Genomic DNA, 21,236 nt, shown 5'->3' on the forward strand with positions numbered 1-21,236 from the left:
GGGGGGGTAGGTTATGGGAGTGGGACAGAGAAAGGGGCACCATATAGATGTGATGTGATTCTCCTGCTAAGTGGGTGATACTTTGCAGACTGGCAGAACTACAGTATAATAGAGCAATGAAACAAAAACCAAGACCACAGAATGGCACCAGTAGTTTGTGTTTATATTTATTTTTAAATCTTGTTGCATAGTGTTCAGGTTGCTATTTGAGACTTTAAAGTTAATATGCAGATTGATAATAGTTATGTACAACACTTTTGCATATATATGCCAATGTTAATCAATATAGTAATGCGGAGGGGGGAGGGGAGAAATACAAGAAAGTTGATAGCAGTTCAGCTGTATTAGTACAGGTTTGAAATGTTTATGGCCAGAGTGCTACTGATGGGCTTGGAATTGTTTTATATCTGCATTCATCAATAAAAAATTATTAAACTTAAAAACAAAGATGAGCAGAAATGGGCTTACCCTCTACACAATAAGCTCCAATTGCACGGAGATTGCTGATGGGAGATTTACAAGATATACAAGCAGTTTTTGTGTCGGAGAGACAAAAGGATCTAAGGCCTTGCCCTCACTCCAGAAGGCAAACCTCATCCATTTGAAACCATATAACCTTTTAGCGAAACCTCTCCTGGAAGAAAGCAGAACCTGAGAAACATAGGCGGTCGGTGGCCCAACTGTTTGAAAAGGCTAAGGGGGGCGGGTTAGGGGTGGAGCTTAAATCCATAATTGATAACAGAAAAAATAAATTAAAAAGTCAATACCTTTTATTACATTTAGATATTACATATGTATCATATGTCAAAGAATAACATGGTTGCTCAAAGCATATACTAACCACAATCGCTCAACTGTAAAACACTATGCACAAATTTGTGCAAAAACACTCAGAACCTTACTGTACCATAACACTAGGCAGACCCTAATACACCAATATACCACCCATATGGAAAATGCAGACCATTAACAATATGAAACAAGGGATCATAATATCACAATTCTCATGTACAGCCACAAAATACCCTTTTAGGGTGGATAGTGTTCACAATGAGCTCCTTTTATTAACGACTATATGTAGATCCTTCAAGAGGTAGTGTGTCATGATTTAGGCTCAAACCCTTTCTGGTGTTTTAGTGCCACCTCAGTAAGGCCAATACACAATCTCTCCACTGCAAAACACTATACACAAACTTGTGCAAAAACACTCAACCTTAGCAAACCATAACAGCACTAATTCCAAGGACAGGACGAGCTACAACCTTATGCGTGGAAAGGCAGCACTGTAATTACACCGGGCTCTAAAACCTAGTGAAACAAAAACAAAAAACCCAAAAAGGGCTGTAAATACTACACACTAGTAGAATACTGCACCTTGATTACACATGAAAAAACACATGACAACAGATATGAAGGCAAAACTGGAAAGTTACCTCAAGAAGTCAGACTCAGCATGCAGCAATACTAGAAAAATTGAAACTTACATGCCAAATATCACAGATGCACATTTCCAAAAGCTGACATATTCCAATTGTGAATAAAAACACTTTTTTTTTTACCTTTGTTGTATCATTTAGTTTTTCTATTCGCTTTGGTCCCAGTGTCTTTCCATTTGATATTTTTTCTCTCACCATGTCCACCATCCTCCTGTGTCCTTATGCGTCCTACCATCTGTAGCCCTGTCCCTATCCTTTCTCCAGTTTCAGCATCTGCCCTCAAAGTGTTCCGATCCAGCCCTTAAATTCAGCAATTTCCCCTCCATCCATATCCAGCATTTCTCCCATCCCCTCCATCCATGTGCATGTACTTCCTTTCTTTCCTTCCCTCCATCCTTGTCCAACATTTCTCCTCTGTTCCCTGCCCTCCACTCCATCCATGTCCAGATTTCTGCTCTTCCCTCCCCTCCATCCATGTCCAGCACCTTCCCTCTCTCTCTCCTACCCTTCCATCCAGTGTCATCCCTCTTTCTCTCTCCATCCTTCTACCCATTACCCTCTCCCAATCCTTCCGTCTATTGTCTCCCTCTCCTTCCATCCATTGGATCCCTCTATATCTCCTTCCTTCTAAACAGTTCTCTCTTGACCCTTTTCCATTCAGCATGTCCTCTCTATCCCCATCCTTCCAGTGTCTTTCCTCTTTCCCTCCCTACCCTTACGTCCAGTGTCTTCCCTCTTTCTGCCCCCTCCTTCCAGCTTTTCCCTCTTTCTCCCTCCTTTCATTCAGCATTTCTCCGTCTGACAGCTAGGGTCTCCCCCAGTTTCTCCCCAGCAGCTTCTCTCTCCTGCCCATGTCCCCTCTTTCTCCCACCATCTTTCCACTAATCTCTCTCTGTACCCCTCTTCCATCCAGCATCTTCTCTCTGGCTTTCCCCTGCTCTTTTCCATGTCCCCTTTTTCTCTCTGGCTCTCTTCCATGTCCCCTTTCTCTCCCTGCTCTCTGGCTCTCCCCTGCACTTTTCCACTTTCTCTCTCTCTCCTCCAGCGTCCTCATGCATCTCTCCTCTCCCTCATGCATCTCACCTCTCTTCCCTCCCCTTCTTGCTTCCATCACTTTTACTCCTTTCTCCACCCCCCCCCTTTTCCCATTCCCTGTCATTGCTTTCCTTCCTCCCTCTTCCCTTTAGATGTGGCATCTCACAGCCTCCTCTCTCCACCCCCTTTCCCTTTGGCCGGTCTGTCTCATCGCTTCCCCTCCATCCCCCCCCCCCCCCCCGGACTAGTGTGGTACCGTATCGCTCTCCCCCTCCGCTCCTGTCACGTCGTCTTTCAACGAGGCTTCCTTCCTGTAGCATCAGCAATGATGTAAGCGCTGCTGCTTTCAGCCTGCCCCGGAAGCCTTCTCTGGACAGCGTCCCTCCTACGCGGAGGGAGATGTTCACGAGCTGCACCCGCCCCACCCTTGCTGCACTTCTGGCTGGGGAGGCTTAGCCTCCCCAAGCCTCTTATACCGGGCGCCTATGCTGAGAAACACCCTCTAGTAAGCCCAAGGATTCAACTTAACATTCAAGCCATGAGGGCCAGGGCCTGGAGGTCAGGACATAAGAGGGAACCCCTTGTTCCGAGTGATGAGAACTGGAGACCAGTCTAGCCTCTACAGATCTTCAGAGGCTAGCCAGAAGTACAGGGAATCAAGTCTTCCTCAGTCAGTATGGCGTGATAAGGAAATTAGGGGTTTTTTACCCGCTAATTTTCTTTCCTTTAGTATTTTCTTTCCTTTAGTTCATCCAGATTGGTCTAGATGTGTTTACACACGTACCAACAGATGGAGAAAGAGCTACTGACTTCAGAATAAGGTCTATAACTATCCTGTGTAGTCTCCAAACAGCATTTGTTATCAAAGCAGATGAAACTAATAAGCTAAATCTTCAACTATGAAAGAATCCCCTCAGACAACTAAGTTATTCATTTCTGATTATCCTCCATTTACAAATAGACATGCTGTTTTTCCAGATGCTTGTCAGTCCTCTTCAACTCAGTTTTTACTTCCTACTGTTACACACTTAAAAAAACAAAAACAAATATATACTCATATGGGGCAGATTCTGGATCAGTCTGGAGGATCTAAAGAAAAAATTAGCAGGTAAGCCCTAATTTCTGCTTCCTTAGCATCCCTCCAAACTAGTCCAGACACTTAGGAAGTAACAAAGCAGTATTACTCATGTGAATCCCAATGTCAACATGCTTGCCCCAAAGGACAATGCATTTGAACATCCATTTGATAGTGCTTCCCAAAGGAATGAAATAAAGACCAGATCTGCCTTAGCTCTTTGTTCCCTCCTAACTCATCCAAAACTAGGTTGAATCCCTGGCATAGATGTCCACCAGCATCTACTGAACCACTAGTTTGAGGTATGAGGCATGCAGCCAAGCAAGTCTGTGCAACCCAATCTCCAAGGTGGAGGTTGCTGGGGCTAAAGTAGCTTCCGCACTCCTATTCTTTGCTACTAGCTGATGGAGTTCCTCAGCCTTCCCCCCAAGGGAGAGTTTCTGTGAACTCTGCTACACTGCGCACAATGCTCCTCAAGTGCAGGAAATGAGCATAACGTTCTGAAGAATTTCTTCCACAAAGAGTCCAAAGTCCCAAGTCTCCCTCCCCAGGAGGCACCGAGGAGAGTCTTGAAGCTTTTAGCTCTTTTGAAAGAGGATGCAACCATCATGGAATAGTGAGGAAGCTGAAGCTTCTCTAATCCTGTAGCCTTCTGGGCTCTGTACATAGAGTTGACCTTATTAACCTGTTGTGCAGGAGAGTCTTCCACTGCTTCATCTGTGTTAGCTGAAGGTTTTTCAGCTTTCTGTGCACAGGTACTGTAAGAATGTCTTTAAAAAGGTGTCGTCAAACTGAAGATGTCCAATATCTCAGCCCTGGGCTCATCCTCAAGTCTCTAAATCAAATGGGACAGACTTGGCCATCTCTCGTACAAAATTGAAACAAAAGAGCTCCACTGAAGGCAACTTTCTCTTGTGTGTGGGAGAGATAGGAGTAGGGGTCTGAAGGAAGACCAAGGTGTCCCTCCTCCTCGAGGACCTCTGGTGCCTCCTCAGACACCCAGAAGTCAGAATCAGACTGTACTCCCCAGCAGACATCCAAAACTCTGCTTACCTTGACCACCACTCACTATGGTTATACCTGGGATGGGTTCATCAAGATACTGGGGACTGCTGGTGCTCTGAGGAGGCTCCCCCTGCCTAGAAATTGGAGCTAGATATTGGTTCAAGCGCACACTGGTTCCAATGCCCTTTGAAGCATTGGTGTCAGTGTGCTCCCCATAGGCAGTGCACAGGCCTCCAGAATACAGAGCAGCACAGGAATGGGGATTGCGGGATTCCTGTGGATATGGAAGTTGCCATGGGATTACTGCAGAAATGTAGTTACAATTTCTGGAGATTCCAACATGAGGCTTGGAACGCAGAGAGGCAGCTGGAACACTAGACAGGCTTGGTTGAATAGTGAATACTGTCCAAACCACCACAGAAGGATGCGAGCAAACAACTCCTGCAGGTACAGGTGGGGATGAGCAGATTAATTGTGGGGATGGAATGGATCTTAACGGGTATGGGTGAGTATCAGTTAAATTCCATTGGGGATGGGTGAAACTTCTATCCCCATGCAACTCTACTCCAGAATAGGTTGGACTGCATGAGGTGCTGGCACCTATGCCTTCAATGCCATAGCCTATTTTGATGAATGCCAAAGTTTTTTTTGTTTAGGCTCCATTCACTTTATAGTTGCCACCACTGAAGTTTCAATCTGTATTCCATCACTCGCATTGATAAGGTATGTCTCCTTCTGGATGGTTCATTAACTCACACGGACTTTACAATAATTTTTTTATCACCAATTCATTTTGTTGAATTATGATATTCATGCTATTTTTATTTGGTATGTTTTATCTTTGGTGCACGTAAGTCAGTTTTTTGTATTAGATGCATGTAAGTCACCATTTGCATTTATGAATTTGTCAGTGATGGAATATTCATTTTGTATATTTTGATGTATTTATTGGCATTTACTAATGAATTTCAACACTACAAAGTTTTTTATTTAACCTGGCAGTTTTGCAGAAAAGATTTTTTTTTTTTTTTAATGTCTTAGATTTGTTACCCCTGAAACATGTGTTCACACTGAAACACAGCTCTGTCTGGTATTTGGATACAATTGCAATATCCTCTGGCGGACATCTACACAGTCATTGTTAGTGTATACCCCTCTTTCGACTTTTTTTACGATTATGTTTTATTAAAGATTTTTTACCTCTAGCTCCCCCTTTTGTGGAGTTCCATGGTCCACCCCCTACTTTGTACTTTGGTGTTTGTTTCTGTTTTATAGCCTATTGCTAGGCATATATGTACTCCACCTATTTCTGGAGCACAGCCCTGAGCCACTCCTAGAGGGCTGGCTATGAGGAAGGCTAGGGTTCAGCTGGATTTGTAATATCCTTTAAGACTACCTGGGGAGTATGTGTGACCTACTCTTGGTTCTATTGCCTGTTACATCCCATTCAGCTCCAAGGAGGGTGAGCAGCCCTCACACTGGAGGTGCTTTGAGGACATTGGTGAATGTAATGACTTGGTGCACTTGACACCATTCCTCGGAGTCCCTCAACAATCAATGAGGATGACAATTCTTCCTTGCTCTTGGGAGATCAAAAGGATGCTCAATCCCAACAGCTGCTCATTAATAAATACTCTGTCAATATGTCTCTAGTGTCACTCAGGAACCATAGATACCAATGCTTTTGATGCCAAAGTCAATGAATCAGACTTCAGTGCCAAAATTCCTCACGCACTGCTTCTCTTGACCTTTAACCACCTCTTCTTGACATCTGTAAACAGATTTTACAAGAGGGATCATGATTGGGTCCCAGGCACCAGTTAGGAGCGTCCATGAGGGACATACACCGGTTGCACCTGGAACACTTATTGAACCTACTGGAAGTTTTGAGGGACATGTCAGGAAAAGTAACTGAGGCAAAAATCAAATGGCTCAAGGTGAAGGAAAAAAAATCCCCAACCAGGTGCCTGAGACATAAAAGGGGGGGGGGGGGGGGCTTAGTGGGCCACAAAACATACTACTTGACTAAAAACAACAAGAGGGGAAGCGAGGACAGAGGCTCCATGCAAAGAACTTACAAAAAACAGTAGAAAGAATTAGACACCACCATAAACCGTGATGAAGAACTGAAATGCGAGCTGTGTGGGACAATGAAGAGAACATTCTCGCTGCTCTGCACAAAAGACCGAGCTGGTCCTCTCCTATGATGGCAGGTGGGAAGACGTGCACATGTGCGGTGATCCACTTCCAAAGACTTCTGGAATAGATGCCGAGGACAGTTTCCTGTGCCAGGCTCCATCAGATGACGTCACCCATTAACAAGATTTATCCTGCTTGTCCTCAGAATGCTCTGTGCACTGCATGCTCTGTGCACTGCTCCTACCAACTAAGGGATTACTGCAAAACATTCACCAATCTCTTCATAATGGTGGTTAATAAATCCCAATAAACTAGTTTAAGAGACAGATCAGTTGTCATACAATTTCAGTGTGATGCAAAACCTCATGTCCCTCATACACTAAGTCAGACTTTGTGGGATGCAGCTTGATAGCATTTCTCAACTCTAGTGGGTGATAATAGTGAACATAGGGAGAGTCATACTTACCAAATGGAGGGGGAAAGGACATCGCCAGCCATGGGGGAGGGAAGGGAAACCCAGGAATAGAAGATGTCCCATTTGCAGCCTCGGATCCTCCTGCGACATCACTGGCTCTTGAAGAGCTGGCTGCATGAGTCATGGAAGGAAACAAAATGCATATTAACTTTTGTTTATGGTGGAATTAAAGTTTTGCTACTTGTGGATTTGGATGGCAAGAGGAAATGGGAATTGTTTGTTACTTGGATTTAGCTTGTGGTGAGTTAAATATGTTTTGAACCTACTGTACCTGAATTTATTTTCAGAGCACTTACAATCTTAAAGTTTGTATTGCTAAATAAGAGTAGCACTGAAGGTTCTAATGCAAAAATGACAAAGGCTGTATCATCTTATAGACTCACCAATTTGAGGCATGAACTTTCAAGGACAAAAGTCCATTTCAGGACCTAAATTGATGGAGGATACTGCTTTAGAGCTCACATATGCTTGCTGTTGGAATGAAACTGGTCAATCATCTTGTTAAAGATGACAACCTGTGGCTGATATGGAAGGGAGACACTTTAGATAGAAAGTATGATGCAGCCTCTTTGCTGTCCATCCTTAGAGAGAGAACGGCCTCTTCCCTGCATCTCACATGGTAGCTTACACCAGTGTTTCCTCAAGTCAATCCTGGAGTACCCATATGCCAGTTATGTTTTTAGGATATCCACAATACACATGAAAGATTTGCATACAATGGAAGCAGTGTATGCAAATTAAGTTCATGCATATTAAGAACGTAAGAGTAGCCATACTGGGTCAGACCAGTGGTCCATCTAGCCTAGTATCCTGTTTTCCAAACAGTGGCCAAGCCAGATCACAAGTACCTGGCAGAAACTCAAATCATGGCAACACTCCATACTACAAATCCCAGGGCAAGCAGTTGCTTCCCATGTCTGTCTCAACAGCAGACTATGGACTTTTCCTCCAGGAATTTGTTCAAACCTTAAACCCAGATTCACTAACCGCTGTTACCACATCCTCTGGCAAAGAGTTCCAGAGCTTAACTATTTGTTGAGTGAAAAATATTTCCACATAATTTCCTTGAGTGTCCCCTAGTCTTTGTACTTTTAAAATGAGTAAAAAATTGATTTACTTCTGCTCATTCTACACCACTCAGGATTTTGTAGACCTCAATCATATCGCCCCTCATCTGTCTTTTCCAAGCTGAAAAGCCCTAACCACTTCAGCCTTTCCTCGTTGAGAAAAATGGCCATTTAACCCTACCCTCAGTTTTCTGTCCAACAACAAATTTTTAATCCTCAGAAGGACATTACCTCATGAGAGAGACTTGAGAAAACTGAGTCATGGGATAGGAGGCACTTTGTCAAAAGCTTTCTGAAAATCTAGGTACACCACATCAACTGGCTTACCTTTATCGACATGTTTATTCACGCCTTCAAAGAAATGAAGCAAATTGGTGAAGCAAGAACTCCCTTGGCTGAATCTATGCTCTGTCCCATTAAACCATGTTTGTCTACATGTTCTGTAATTTTATTCTTTATCATAGTTTCCACTATTTTGGCCAGCACTGAAGTCAGGCTTACTAGTCTGTAATTTCCCAGATCACCCCTGGAACCCTTTTTAAATATCAGGGTCACATTGGCCACCCTACAGTCTTCAGGTACTATGGAGTATTTTAACGATAGGTTACAGATTGCTAGCACATCAAGGGGGTACTCCAGGACCAAGTTGGGAAACATTGGCTTATAGGACACCAGGCAAGAGTATCCTATACTTCTCAATCAATAGCCCAGATGTGGAAATACATTATTATTTTTTTTAACTTTAACATTTTTATTGCATTTTGTCATATATTTACATTAAATATGTAACATAGCGTAAACATCAAGTGTTATAACTATCCCACCTTTGTGCTTCTAAATACGCATCAACTGTTGGGTCTAATTTCTTTTCCATTCAGTTTTACATTTTGACATATTGACAGGCTCAACCATGTGACCTTAAATAAACATCAATTGTTATATCTCGCAAATGTGTCTCAATATATTTGCTATACGACTTAACTTGCTTCTTTTCCATTCAGTTACATTTAAGCACCCGGAACATACTCCCCTCTGTATATCTTGTTATCTGAACGTTGATACATCAGACAATCTTTTAGTTTCTGCATATCACCACTTGTTCAACTCTGTATTCCCCCCTCAGTCCCTTACACCTATCCCCCTCCCCTTGTGTTCCCTCCGTTACTTATGCAAATATATATGATTCCCCCCCCCATCCCTCTAAGTGTACCCCCTATTCCCCCTCCCTATAATGTCTATCCAGCCCCTTTAGAGATGTTCTATCATGTGTTGTATCCTAGCCCAACCCTTCTTGCGTTTGAGTTCACCCTCCCTTCTATAGACCGTTAATCTCTCCATGTACCACAATTGCCGTACTTGGACTTTCCATTCCTCTATGTCTGGGGGGGTCCACAGACTTCCAACATCGTGCTATGAGACACTTTGCTGCTGCCATTCCCCAGCGCATCATTTTACTCTCCTCCCACACCTCCCGTTCATTGTGCATCCCCAGTAAGCAGGCCTGCGGATTACACACCAGGGATACCCCCATAATCCGGACCAGCACTTTCATCACTGCTTGCCAGAATGGCACCACCACCAGGCAGGTCCACCACACATGAAGAAATGTACCTGTGTCTTGCATCTCCAACACATCCGTAGTCCCTGGATACATTTTTTTCAACCTTTCAGGTGTGTAGTACCACCGCGTGAGTACTTTATAGGCATTCTCTTATATCAATACACACACTGAAGCCTTCTGGACTTCCCCACATATGTGCTCCCATTCCCGCTCTGTAAAGTGATAGTGCAGATCTCTAGCCCATGCTCCCTGAAATGGGTATGCCCGCTCTTCCTCTCCCTGGAGGTAGCGGTACACCACAGAAATAGACTTTGGGACCTCTCTCAACACATTTCAACCATTCTCCGTCCCTTGGTATTCCTCCCCTCCATCCCTGTTTCCCCATGAAACGTATTAATTGTGTATGTGCAAACCTGTCTCCCTCCGGAATCCCATACCTATTACTCAGCTCCTCAAAGGTCCACATTCCCCTACCGTGCAACCCATCTTTAAATCTCTCCATGCCCCTCCGCTCCCATCTAGCAAACGTGGCATTCTCCTTGCCCGCTATGAATTTAGGCTCCCACCTAAGGTGAGCCATTGAAGACACCTCTGCTAGGTGCCTCCTTTGTCTCAAACTGCCCAGTCTATTGGCCAGCACCTTAGCTATGATTTTGGCATCCACGTTTAGCAATGAAATGGGTCTATAGGACCCGCACTCCATCGGGTCTTTCCCCGGTTTAGGTATAACAGTCACTCCTGCCTCCATCATTGATCTTAGGAGCTCTCTTCCCTCCAATACCCCATTACCCACCCTCATCAATAGCGGGCTTACCAGGCTCTCAAACTGTTTATAAAATCTTGCTGTAAAGCCATCTAGCCCAGGGGCCTTACCATTGGGGAGTTTTAGAATGACCCCCGTAATCTCCCCCTGTCTCAGTGGCTCCTCCATCCTTTGGCGCCCCTCTTCACTCAAGCTCTTCAGATGAAGCGAGTCTAAATGCCTCGCAACTGTCTCAGGTGACTTTCCATCTGGAGCTCTATACAGGTTTGTATAGTAGCTTAGGAATCCCTTCTCTATGTCAGTGTCCGTATACCACCACCCGCCTTTACCATCTTTTATTTTTTGTATCTTGGATTTTACCCGTTTCGCTCTCAGGCATCTGGCCAACATAGCACTAGATTTATTGGCATATTCGAAGAACTGCTGTCGGACTCTCGTCCGCATGTATTCCACCTCCACCATCTGCCCTTGCTTTAGCTCCCCCCTAATCTTCCCGAGCTCCTCCCACACCCGGGGGGGGAAGGGTTTCTCCGATGGGTTCTTTCAAGTTTGCTCAATCTTTGTCTTAACTCCATCATCTTCTGTCCCCGCTCCCTCTTTTTCCTTGCTCCCCATTTAATCAGTATACCCCTCACTACAGCCTTCATTGCATCCCACAGTATCCCATCCCCCACTTCTCCTGTACCATTTGTTCTCCAGTATTCCTGTATACTAGCTTTCACCTCCCTCACTTGGTCCTCCCCCGAGACTCATTTAGTTTCCACCTGGTGTTCCTCCTCCTGGAGCCCCATCCCTGTAGTCTAAACCATATAGCATGATCAGATATGTGAATTGGTTCTATTTATGTCTCCACTATCGTTGGCGCCCAGTTGCGATGTACCCACAACCCATCTATCCTGGTATAGGAGTTAGCTGCATAACAGTAGAACATGTAGCCCCTCTGAGTGCCCCTTATTATCCTCCAGCTGTCCACCACTGCCATATTGGCCAAGAATTTTCATAGTGCCTTTCTCCCCGGTCCTGACTGGTACACGCCTCCTCCCGAGTGGTCCAATCGCGTGTCCGGAGCAATATTAAAGTCTCCTCCCACAATTACTTGCCCTCCTTTAAACCCTTGAATCTCTTCCCATAGTGTGCGAAAAAAATAAGTCACCCTGCCCTGTGTTTGGGGCATATAGATTAACGTGTCACCTCCTTCCCCTGCATCAGCCCCCAGATGGCCACACATCTCCCCGTTGTGTCTTTGAATTCCTTCATGTTAGTCATACCACAGGTCTAAGCAGTATAGCTACGCCCCCTACCTTCTTCCTCCCTGTCCCCTGGTGTACAATCACCTCATTATACGCTTTAGAGCATAACAGGTGCCCATATCTGGATCTCAAATGTGTCTCTTACAAGACCACCACATCACACCACACTATTGATCTCTTTCAGTACCCTCGCTCTCTTTCCGGGGTTATTGAGACCATTCACATTCCAGGATCCCACCTTCAAATTCCACCCCTCCCCTCCTCCCCCAGGTCCCCCCTTCCCTCCCTCTCCCTTACCCAACATGCCTACTGCTGTCAGGCAAAAAGGAAGCTCCGCAACCCCCCCCAGGCCCCCAGTTCCCCAGACCCCTCCCTCTCCCCTCCTCCTTTGCCCACGTTGATGGCATGTGGGTTCCGCCCCTCCACCTTACCTCACTTTATTATCCTTCCAACCCCTTCCTCCCCCATATTCTTTATTGGCATCATTACACAACTTTGGCACAGGGCTCTCTCCCCCCTGTCTTAGACCTCTTATCCCTCTACTTCCCATGTCCCCCAGCCGCCCACCACCCCCTCTCCAGATCAGCTTTCCCTTCAGCATGAAAGCAGTCAATTTCCTGAACATGTCTTTCATACTCATCCCAAAACTGTCACTCTCAGGCTTCAAGAAGCAGTTCTGTCGCCCTTCTTTCCTCGGCTCACTGCCACGCCGAATCCGATCTTGGATCCTCTGCCCTTTGTGACTGCTGCTCTTGGGCTGGAACTCCCTCGCATCCCAAAGCTCTGAGCGCTGCCCAAGCTTCCTCCGGCGTTTTCACCTTCTTCGACTTTCCCTTCACTGTAAGCCACACTGCAAAAGGGAACAGCCATCTGTACCGGATCCCTTTATTTCACATGAATCCTGTCACTTCTCGCATTGTCCTTTTTTGCAGTGTTATACCAGCCAGGTCTTGATATACTCCTATCTTGTAAGTTTTCCATGTTATCACCTTCCGCTGTCTGGCTTTAGCCAAAATCCGTTCTTTGGTGGGAAAGTCTAAAAAGCAGGCGATGATATCTCTGTGCCAGATCTCGCTGTGGCCCCATACTTTGGTGGGTTCTTTGTAGGCGGATCTCCTGCTGCATTCCCTCCTCCTCTGTATTCAGGATAAACTGGCACAGTTCCTTTATCACTGCCTCTGAGTCAGTAAAAATGTCCAGCTCTGGGATTCCTTTAAACCTCAGGTTGTTGCGGCGGGATCTAATTTCCAGGTCTTCCACCTGATCTTTCAATTGTTGGATCTCCGCAGTATCTAAATGTTTCTCTTTTTTTACTTCTGCCTACACTCGTTCAAGTTGTTCCTCCACCTCCTCCACTCGTGTTCCCAAGTCTCGGATCTCCGCCCGCATCTCCCTGAGCGTATTTTGGACATCTGTTCGGTAGCCCGCCAACTCCGACTTCAGTTCTTTAAACCAGCCCACCACATCTGCTTTCGATCTTCAGGATTTTCCCCCTCTACTCTGTGAGGCTCTTCTTCGGAGTCCGACGGGATATCACTCAGCTTTTCCACTCCTTGGCTATTACATACCGTCTCTGATTTCCCCTTACCAGCAGGGTCCGCCGTATATCTAAATTTTTCAAGGCTTTTTCTCGGTGGCATCTTGGGTCGTGTTTCAAAACTTTCTCTGATATAGCTGCTTTTCTTGCACTAATGTCCTGCAGATGCCCTGCCAGCAGTGTATTTTGCCCCGTGCCCAAACCAGGCCCAACGCTGTGGCCTCCAGGCTAAGCCACTTCCTGCCTTAGGGCCCCTCCGCTGTTATGGCTGCTGGGCTCCTCAAACTGCTATCTGGCAAGTCACAGCTGAAGCTACTGCCTCTGTTTCAATTGGTCTCAGGGTGCTTTTCCCCTCACTAGGGCGCTCCCCTCCTCTTCTCTTCTAGCTTCACCTCTCCCCCTCCAATTGTTCGTTTTTCATCCTGCATAAACGCCACAAGCCGGGGGGGGGGGAGGGGAAGAAGGGCCGACACAAAGGTTTCAATCCACTCTGGTCCCGGCCCTCTTTACGCCTCTGCACTTTCTCCAACTAGTGTTTCTGCCGCAAGTCGCCCGCTCAGGTGGGGAGGGAGATCGCTGTTCGTGCCTGTTATCACCCTATCACCTCCGTCTCCGTCGCTCACCCGTGCCGGCCGCCATCTTGCCCAGGGCCGGCTCGTCTGCAGGAGGTCTCCCTGGGTCGCCCAGTGCCGCTTGCCTCTGTTTCGCCGCTCCTCCTTCGTTCCCCTACTACCTCCTGATCTTGCCACTTATTTTGGAGGGGTTCAGCGGCCGCAATCCCGGGGGCCTCGCCAGGGGTCTCACGGAGCTCACTCCTCGGCGGCCATCTTGGATCGCGGCTCCACCGGAAGTCCAGCAATACATTATTGCATAAAACTGCAGTAGACAGAAAACTTCAAGAAGAGGAAGCAGAAAGGACTCACGTTAATATACAAAAGTTTTTAAGTTGCTCAGCATCTCACCAGAAGTGGCTTGGGTGCCTGATGTAGATGGTATGTTATCTGCTCCAGGTGGATTCTCAGAATTACCAGGTGCTGCGACACCAGGGACAGGAGGAAAAGGACCCATGGGAGGCCAAAAAGGAAACATCCCAGGAGGGAATGGAGGGAGGAGTCCTGGTGGAACTGTGGAAGAGGGGAACAATAAAAACAAGAAAAGCACAAGACAACTACATATGAATACAGAATGCAGCACTTTGTACAAAGACAAGCAAAAAAAACAATCCATTTGTGTCTATAAGAATGTAATGTTAACACAAGACTGCCATATAATGGACTACTCCTTGACATGCTATTATCTTCTGATCACAGAGCCAAATCATTTAACCTTCCCATGTCCATTCCTATTACTCCCCCCCTCCACCCAGAACTTTCATATAGTCCCCAGGTAAGAAATGAGCTGTCATGCTGCCATCCTGGAGATGAATTGTATAAAATCCAGGTGGATGTGATAGACCATTAGTGCAATGCTGTATTGCAACAGTCTGGGATCCATCACCTGGTGGTACTTACAATTAGGAGGTTGGGGAAGCAGAGGGGTATGGGGTGGCTGCTGTTGTGCTTGATCCTGCTGCCGCTGTTCCTGAGGTGGTTGGGATGGGGTGGGCAGGGAGGCACGTAGGACATCCATCCTGCAGGTGGGGCATGTTTGTTGGCGCTGGAACCAAGACCGCAGACAGCTGGAATTAAAATAAAAAATTAAATTAAATCCTGAGGAACATCCTGCCTATAGCACACAACAAATGAGTTCAGGAATTTATGAGTTTTGCATCCATCTACCAGCAAGTGGAGACAGAGTACAGAATTGTGCTGTGCCTCAACAGAATTATGTGCAGCTCAGGCAATTCAGTATTCTATCTCCAGCAGGTGGTAGATGGTTGCTGTGAAGCTTCTGAGTATGACTTTACTTTTACTTTCTGAACTGATTGGTGACTAGTTTATCAGAAGTTAAGGGGTAGCAACAGAAAATTTCTGTGGAGAAGCACTGCTGATATTGCAGTATAATTGGTCCTTTGGGGGTATACCTGGTGGTGGTGCTGCTGCTGGATGCCTTCCCCCTTCCCAGGGCGCTCCGATTCTTCTGCTTTCTCTATTAAAGATAACACTTGCTGACAGAAGAGCAGTGATTAAAAGGAAGAGATCGGTTTGTCTCTGAAGACATCTGTTGGTAAGAGTTTCATCCTTTTGTAGAATTTTGAGGTCAGGACATCTAACCCTAGTGATTTACCTGGCTTAAGAGAATATAGCTTTTTGGAGTTCTTCTACCCACATTTTCCCATCCAAGTACTAACCAGATCCAACCCAGGTTGGCTTCGGAGACCAGACAGGATCGGGTGCACTCAGGTGCTTCTGAGACTAAGTAACCTGTGGCAAAGTAGCCTCAAAAATTTCTCTTCACTAGTGGGCTGTACCTCAAACATATACAGGTTCTGATAAAACTTTAAAAGGCAGGCACTCATGCAGGAAGGGTCCTGGGTTAAGGCACCATCCCCCTTTAGAGTTAAGGATGATATTTGAGATTGAAGCCTTTTACCTATTAACTGATGTGCTAACAATTTTCACTCTCTCAATGTTACCAGCCTTTTCTGTTTATGCAAACTAGGCGTTAAAGAGTACTCTTTCACAAACCTGAATTTCAGTCCTTGATGCATTATCCTGTTGTACGCTTTAATCTGCTCACCCATTTCATCAAATGTCCCAGAATACGAGTTTTACACCCATCCCATAGGAGTCCCATAGAAACCTCCTGGGTTGAGTTAGGTGTAAAGTATTCTCTAAATTTGTTGTCTTATTTCAAATACCTCAGATTTGCCTAAAATGCTCTCATTTAATCTCCAAAATTACAATTTGATATCCTGGGACCCAAGATTACATGCAATCCAAACTGGGGCATGGTCAAACCATATTATAGTTTCTATTTCAGACAGACACCATTAAGTAAAATCCTGTCTACAAAAATGTAATCAATTCTTGAGTAAGATGAGCGAGTATTTGAGTAAATTGCTTAAATCCCAGATGCCGTTTCCTCCCTGTGGAAAAGTGGCCTAGTGGTTTGAGCACAGGTCGATATCCAGAGGTGGCCACGTCAAATCCCACTGCTGCTCCTTGTGATCATGGGCAAGTCACTTAACCCTCCACTGTCTTAGGTTCAAACTTAGATTGTGAGCCCTCCAGGTCAGGGAAATACCCAGTGTACCTGAATTAACTCACCTTGAGTTACTACTGAAAAAGTGTGAGCAAAAAAAAAGACCCCAAGATGCTGGATCAAATACTTCAATTCCCCACACTGTATAGTAGAAGCATTATCCAACTGGAGACAGTTTAAGTCACTCCCTATATCCCAGCTCCCATCATCAGAAGATAATTTTTCACCAATCTAAAATCTTCCTCATTGTCCCTCTTTAGGAGCATAAATAGAAAGCAAATTATATATCTTCCCTTTAATTTCTACCCAAAGGGCTAAGTAACTGCCATTTAGGTCTGTGAATGTTTGTAGCACTTGGATCTTTAGATAACAAAATAGCTACTTCATATGTTTTTCTACTGATTTGAGATTCATATCAGCCAGTGGCGTAGCCACAGGTGGGCCTGGGCCCACCCACTTAGGGCTCAGGCCCACCCAACAGTAGCACACGTTTAGTGGTAGCTGTGGGATCCCAACCTTGGCCAGCTGAAGACTTCCTCCAGATGGTAACAAAAACGATACTCTCCATGATACTGGCACCTGCATATGTTCAGTTTTCAGCGCATGCCTGCTGCAGACTGCCAAGGTGGAAAGAATCATTTTCCCACCAGCTATTTTTTGGGTGGTGGTTTGGGGGGGGGGGGGGGGGGGGAACAATTGATGCCCACCCACTTCTTCCCTAGGCCCACCCAAAATCTGTTGTCTGGCTATGCCCCTGATACCAGCCCCTGCAGGTAGTTTTTAATACACCAATTTTTTAAATTTTTTTAAAGGAGAGTCTCCTGAATTAGGCACATAGACGCTGAAAGCCTCTGTGCCTCTAAAAAGGCACTTCCTTTTATATGGAGGATTAAACCCTTTCACATTGAGTGTCATTACCTTAATATCCCCCATTCTTAGTACAAAAAGGAAAAGGATATAAGGTCAGCCTGAGAATAGCCAGTACTTTAGATATACACCAATGTAAAGATGAAACTGCTACCTCCCGAAGATTCCAAACTACACCCCTCCCTATTCCCAACCCGCCAAGCAATATTCCCTCCATCTCTCCATCTCAAAATGGGATGATAGAGATCGGAGAAAGGACCTCTCACCCGGGACAACCAAACATCCAAATCTATTAAACAATGGCTAAAATTTGAAACTGTTTTTACGACCTTGTTGTAAAAAACAAGAGAAGTTAATATGCACTCCAGCACACAATGATGCAATATCAAGCAACCTGGGTTCCAATACAAAAATCCACTCTGCAAACATATGGGAGATATTTCACTCCCCCTCTGATCATAAAGGTTTCCATCAAAAGCCATTCCAACTAATGAGGCTATTTTAGATCTCATTTCTTTGATACAGGTTTTAAGGTAGGCAGGACTATGTCTAAATTGTATTCTCTGCTACTGGCTGAGAAAGTACAGTTTCTGCAGCCAAAAGGTGGAATCTTCAGTCACTGGAGTCACTAAGATGACTACAATACTTGTGGAAGCTGGTATCGTTTTTTGAAGGCTCTGCAGGACCGTAAAGTTGAGGTAGCACTTAAAACATTCCTTTGAAGTGGATGCCTTAAGGCTTCAAACATTTCTTGCTGTTAGATGGCAAGAACCAATCTTTGTTGGATTCAGAGAACTCAATTTATATCCAAGATCAGGATCCAGATTTGTCTCAGACAGGTGCCCTGTTTGGAGGGTGACCTTGCATATTGACTCATTGCCTTTATGACTTTAAGAGTCCTTGCTAGAAGTATGGCCCTCTTTTGCTAGTTCCTCTGGCAGAAAAACTGGTTGATGTGGCATTTAAGCTTCATCTCAAGAAAACTTCTATTACAGGAACCTTGCTCCTTGGTGATGAGTTTGATAAGATTGTTAAGAACTTAAGAGAAACTAAGCCTTAGACTTCCTGAGGACAAGCCTAAATCTTCTAGGGTCTCTGATGGTAGACAAAAGTTTAAAGACCTTGAGCACTATAGGCCCAGTCAATCTAATTATGCCCAGCAGTCATATCTCCAAATAAGGCAATCCTCCTTTTGGCTTGACAGTAGGACAAGCTCAGGGATCTTGTGCAAACAATGCATCTAGAACTAGTTAATGATAGGATCTAGGTTCACTCCTTGAGGTTGGTGATAGGGCACCTTACTGGTTTTCTTCCAGGAGTGGACCTGGATATCATAAGACCAGTGGGGGTGCTGGAAATCAGAGGTGGTTACAAATTCCAATCTTCCCTCCTTTTGAAGAGTAGTCACTAATGATTTTTGTAGGTCAGAGATTGTAAAAAGGCAAGGCATCGTCTAAAGCTACTGTTGCTCGTTAAAGATATGATTTCTTTAGCATATATTTTGTCAGGAAGACAATTTGCTTCCATCTATAAAGCACCAACATGGTACTTTCTACATACTTTGGTGAAGCATTATCACTTGGATGTGGTGGCTAGAGAGGCAGCTACCTTTGGAGCTTCAGTTCTCAAAACAGGAGTGACAGATTTTCCTCTCGAGGGCTGCTTTTTTTACATCCCACAAATTTGCACGCATCTAGTACACAAGGAGAAATTGGATCTTACCTGTTAATTTTCTTTCCTTTAGTCACCACATGACTTCAGCCAGCTAGCCACCTTTGTTTCTCTCTATCATTAAAGCAGTGTTTTTTATTTTTGCTAATTTCAAGTTTCATTTGAACAAATGTTTTCAAATTGTGTCAGCATTAGTTCAGTAACTGTTTTCTACTGCTTTGTTATTTAATACCAGTGTGTTTTTTTCTACTGAAAAAGATGCCGGTACTCAAATGCCAGGCCACCCTTCAGGGGTGGGGTGATCACTGCGGGACCCACCCCAGAACAGCCAGGCCCCCTGCAACCAGTCACAGAATCTATGACAAGACAATTGGTGTGTAGAGCCTGAGCTCTTTCATTAAAACTTGGGGACCATGGGTCAGTTTTAGCAGACAATGGAAAAGGTGCCGGTACTCAGTACCCCCAAGTATCCCCTCAAAAAAAAAAAAGCCCTAAGACTGACTTCTCAGCTGCACAGGATTCTATTAAGGCACAGCACAAATCTGTACTCTTAATGCCACCTGCTGGTAGATTGACAAAACCCACAAGGGAATCATCTGGTGCAACTAAAGGAAATAAAAATTAGCAAACAAGATCCAATTTCTCCATCCTGTTGCCAAAATTTTTCCTATTTTTCTAAAGCAGCAGCATAAATAAATACACAGTCAAAATTAAGGCATTTATCTTGATTACATCAGATTGCAAGTAAAAAAAAAAAAACCAAAATGATAATTAAAAACGACTATGCCATAACTTTTCACAAAGAAAGGGAACCAAGAGGAAGCAAAAATCACAACCTGTCTGCCCCTGCAGATGCTTCTTTGGGTTTTATTGCTAGTTCTCTTTTGCCTAGATGGAAGTGAATTTTTGTCTATGCTCTTTGAAATTTGAAAAAAATAAAATAGATGTACATCCTTATTAGTAAGTTTGTCTTTTATAAGTCTTTCAACTCTGTACTGTGTTCATGCTTTGCAAGCATCCATGCAGAACCAGACTGGGGTTCTGATAAGGTTTGTACAGCTGCTTTCCCCCCTATCTATAGAAGGCTAGTACTGGTGGGATTCGTAAAATGAGAAGAGGGCTTTCAGACACTGAATACTACTGAAACAATGAAATAGAATAGGGTAAAAAAAAGCAGGAAAATTTTGCATATTGCTGGATTCTCTGCAGGTCAACATCCCTGTTTTAGTAGACAAATGAAAACGTTTGCCCTATTGGTCCTGCTTTAAAAAGGAACCTTTCAAAATAGTTGGAGGCAGAAGGGGTGCAAACTGATTCAGTAAAGAAGGGAGAATGGATGCACCAGCACGAGATAACAGAGAAACACACACCATGAGCACCCTGTCCCACCCTCCCTCACCTGGTGTGAAAGATGTGATTGCATGGCAGGCGCTTTGCTCCAGTAACCATCTCTTCACGACAGATGATACAAACATTGTCCATGGCTTGCAGCTCCTCTGGAGTAGCATCTGGGTACCTGTGCACAGAAATAGATTTAGGAAATCCCTATACTGCATGTTTTACACTTCACTTTTCTCAATAGCTCAAAAACATGGAAGGGCATAAAGAGCAGAGCAGCAGATTCACCAGTTAGCTCCATATCTACAGGATAGGATGATCCAGTTCTGGTTTTACTCCAGTTGTATACTTGCACTTTAATTCTGACTTCCCATTAAGAACAGCATGGGGAGGGGTGTTAGAAGTGGGGCTGGATTAGCCAATGCTAGTGAAATTAACCTCTTCCTCATCCATAAGGCTGGGCTTGCACAGATGCTGATTTTTGTTCCTTGAAATAGGGTGAAATGCAAATCTTAATGCACTGACATGCCCAACACACACAATGCCAGTGACCTGGAGGACAGCAGAGCTGTCAAATTGCTTCCCACACATCAGCTCTTGGTCCAACTGACCTGTGTCATCTTTATGGACCTTATTCAACATGTTAGCACCTAGAGATACCACTTGCAAAATCTCCACAAGCTGCTCAAGACTTAAAATAAAATCAAGATGTTAAATACCCAGCCAGAAGGGCCTTGTGAACAAGGCCTCTGGCCCTCCCTTCACAGCAGTATGCTCTCAGCATGGCAAGGAAAATGTGCTGAATCAGGAGCAACAGGAGAATATCCAGATTGTAGGACTACGCAAGGCCAGTCATAAAGGGACCATGTCAAT

The 21,236-nt window shown here is 44.8% G+C and overlaps 1 protein-coding gene across 2 annotated transcripts in view; it reads right to left on the reverse strand.

The window, feature by feature from the left end:
• The window catches only part of SYVN1 (synoviolin 1), a 72,888-nt gene that overhangs the window by 11,132 nt on the left and 40,520 nt on the right, over positions 1-21,236 (reverse strand). For both annotated transcript variants that reach the window (XM_030218464.1, XM_030218463.1), the window contains exons 10-13: positions 20,425-20,541; positions 14,855-15,021; positions 14,306-14,467; positions 7,157-7,276 (exon numbers count right to left, since the gene is read on the reverse strand). In XM_030218464.1, the coding sequence (XP_030074324.1) occupies positions 7,157-7,276; positions 14,306-14,467; positions 14,855-15,021; positions 20,425-20,541 (566 nt within the window). The remainder of the gene's footprint in view (positions 1-7,156; positions 7,277-14,305; positions 14,468-14,854; positions 15,022-20,424; positions 20,542-21,236) is intronic.

Source organism: Microcaecilia unicolor, chromosome 11 (assembly GCF_901765095.1).
Source record: "Microcaecilia unicolor chromosome 11, aMicUni1.1, whole genome shotgun sequence".
NCBI classification, from domain to species: domain Eukaryota; kingdom Metazoa; phylum Chordata; class Amphibia; order Gymnophiona; family Siphonopidae; genus Microcaecilia; species Microcaecilia unicolor.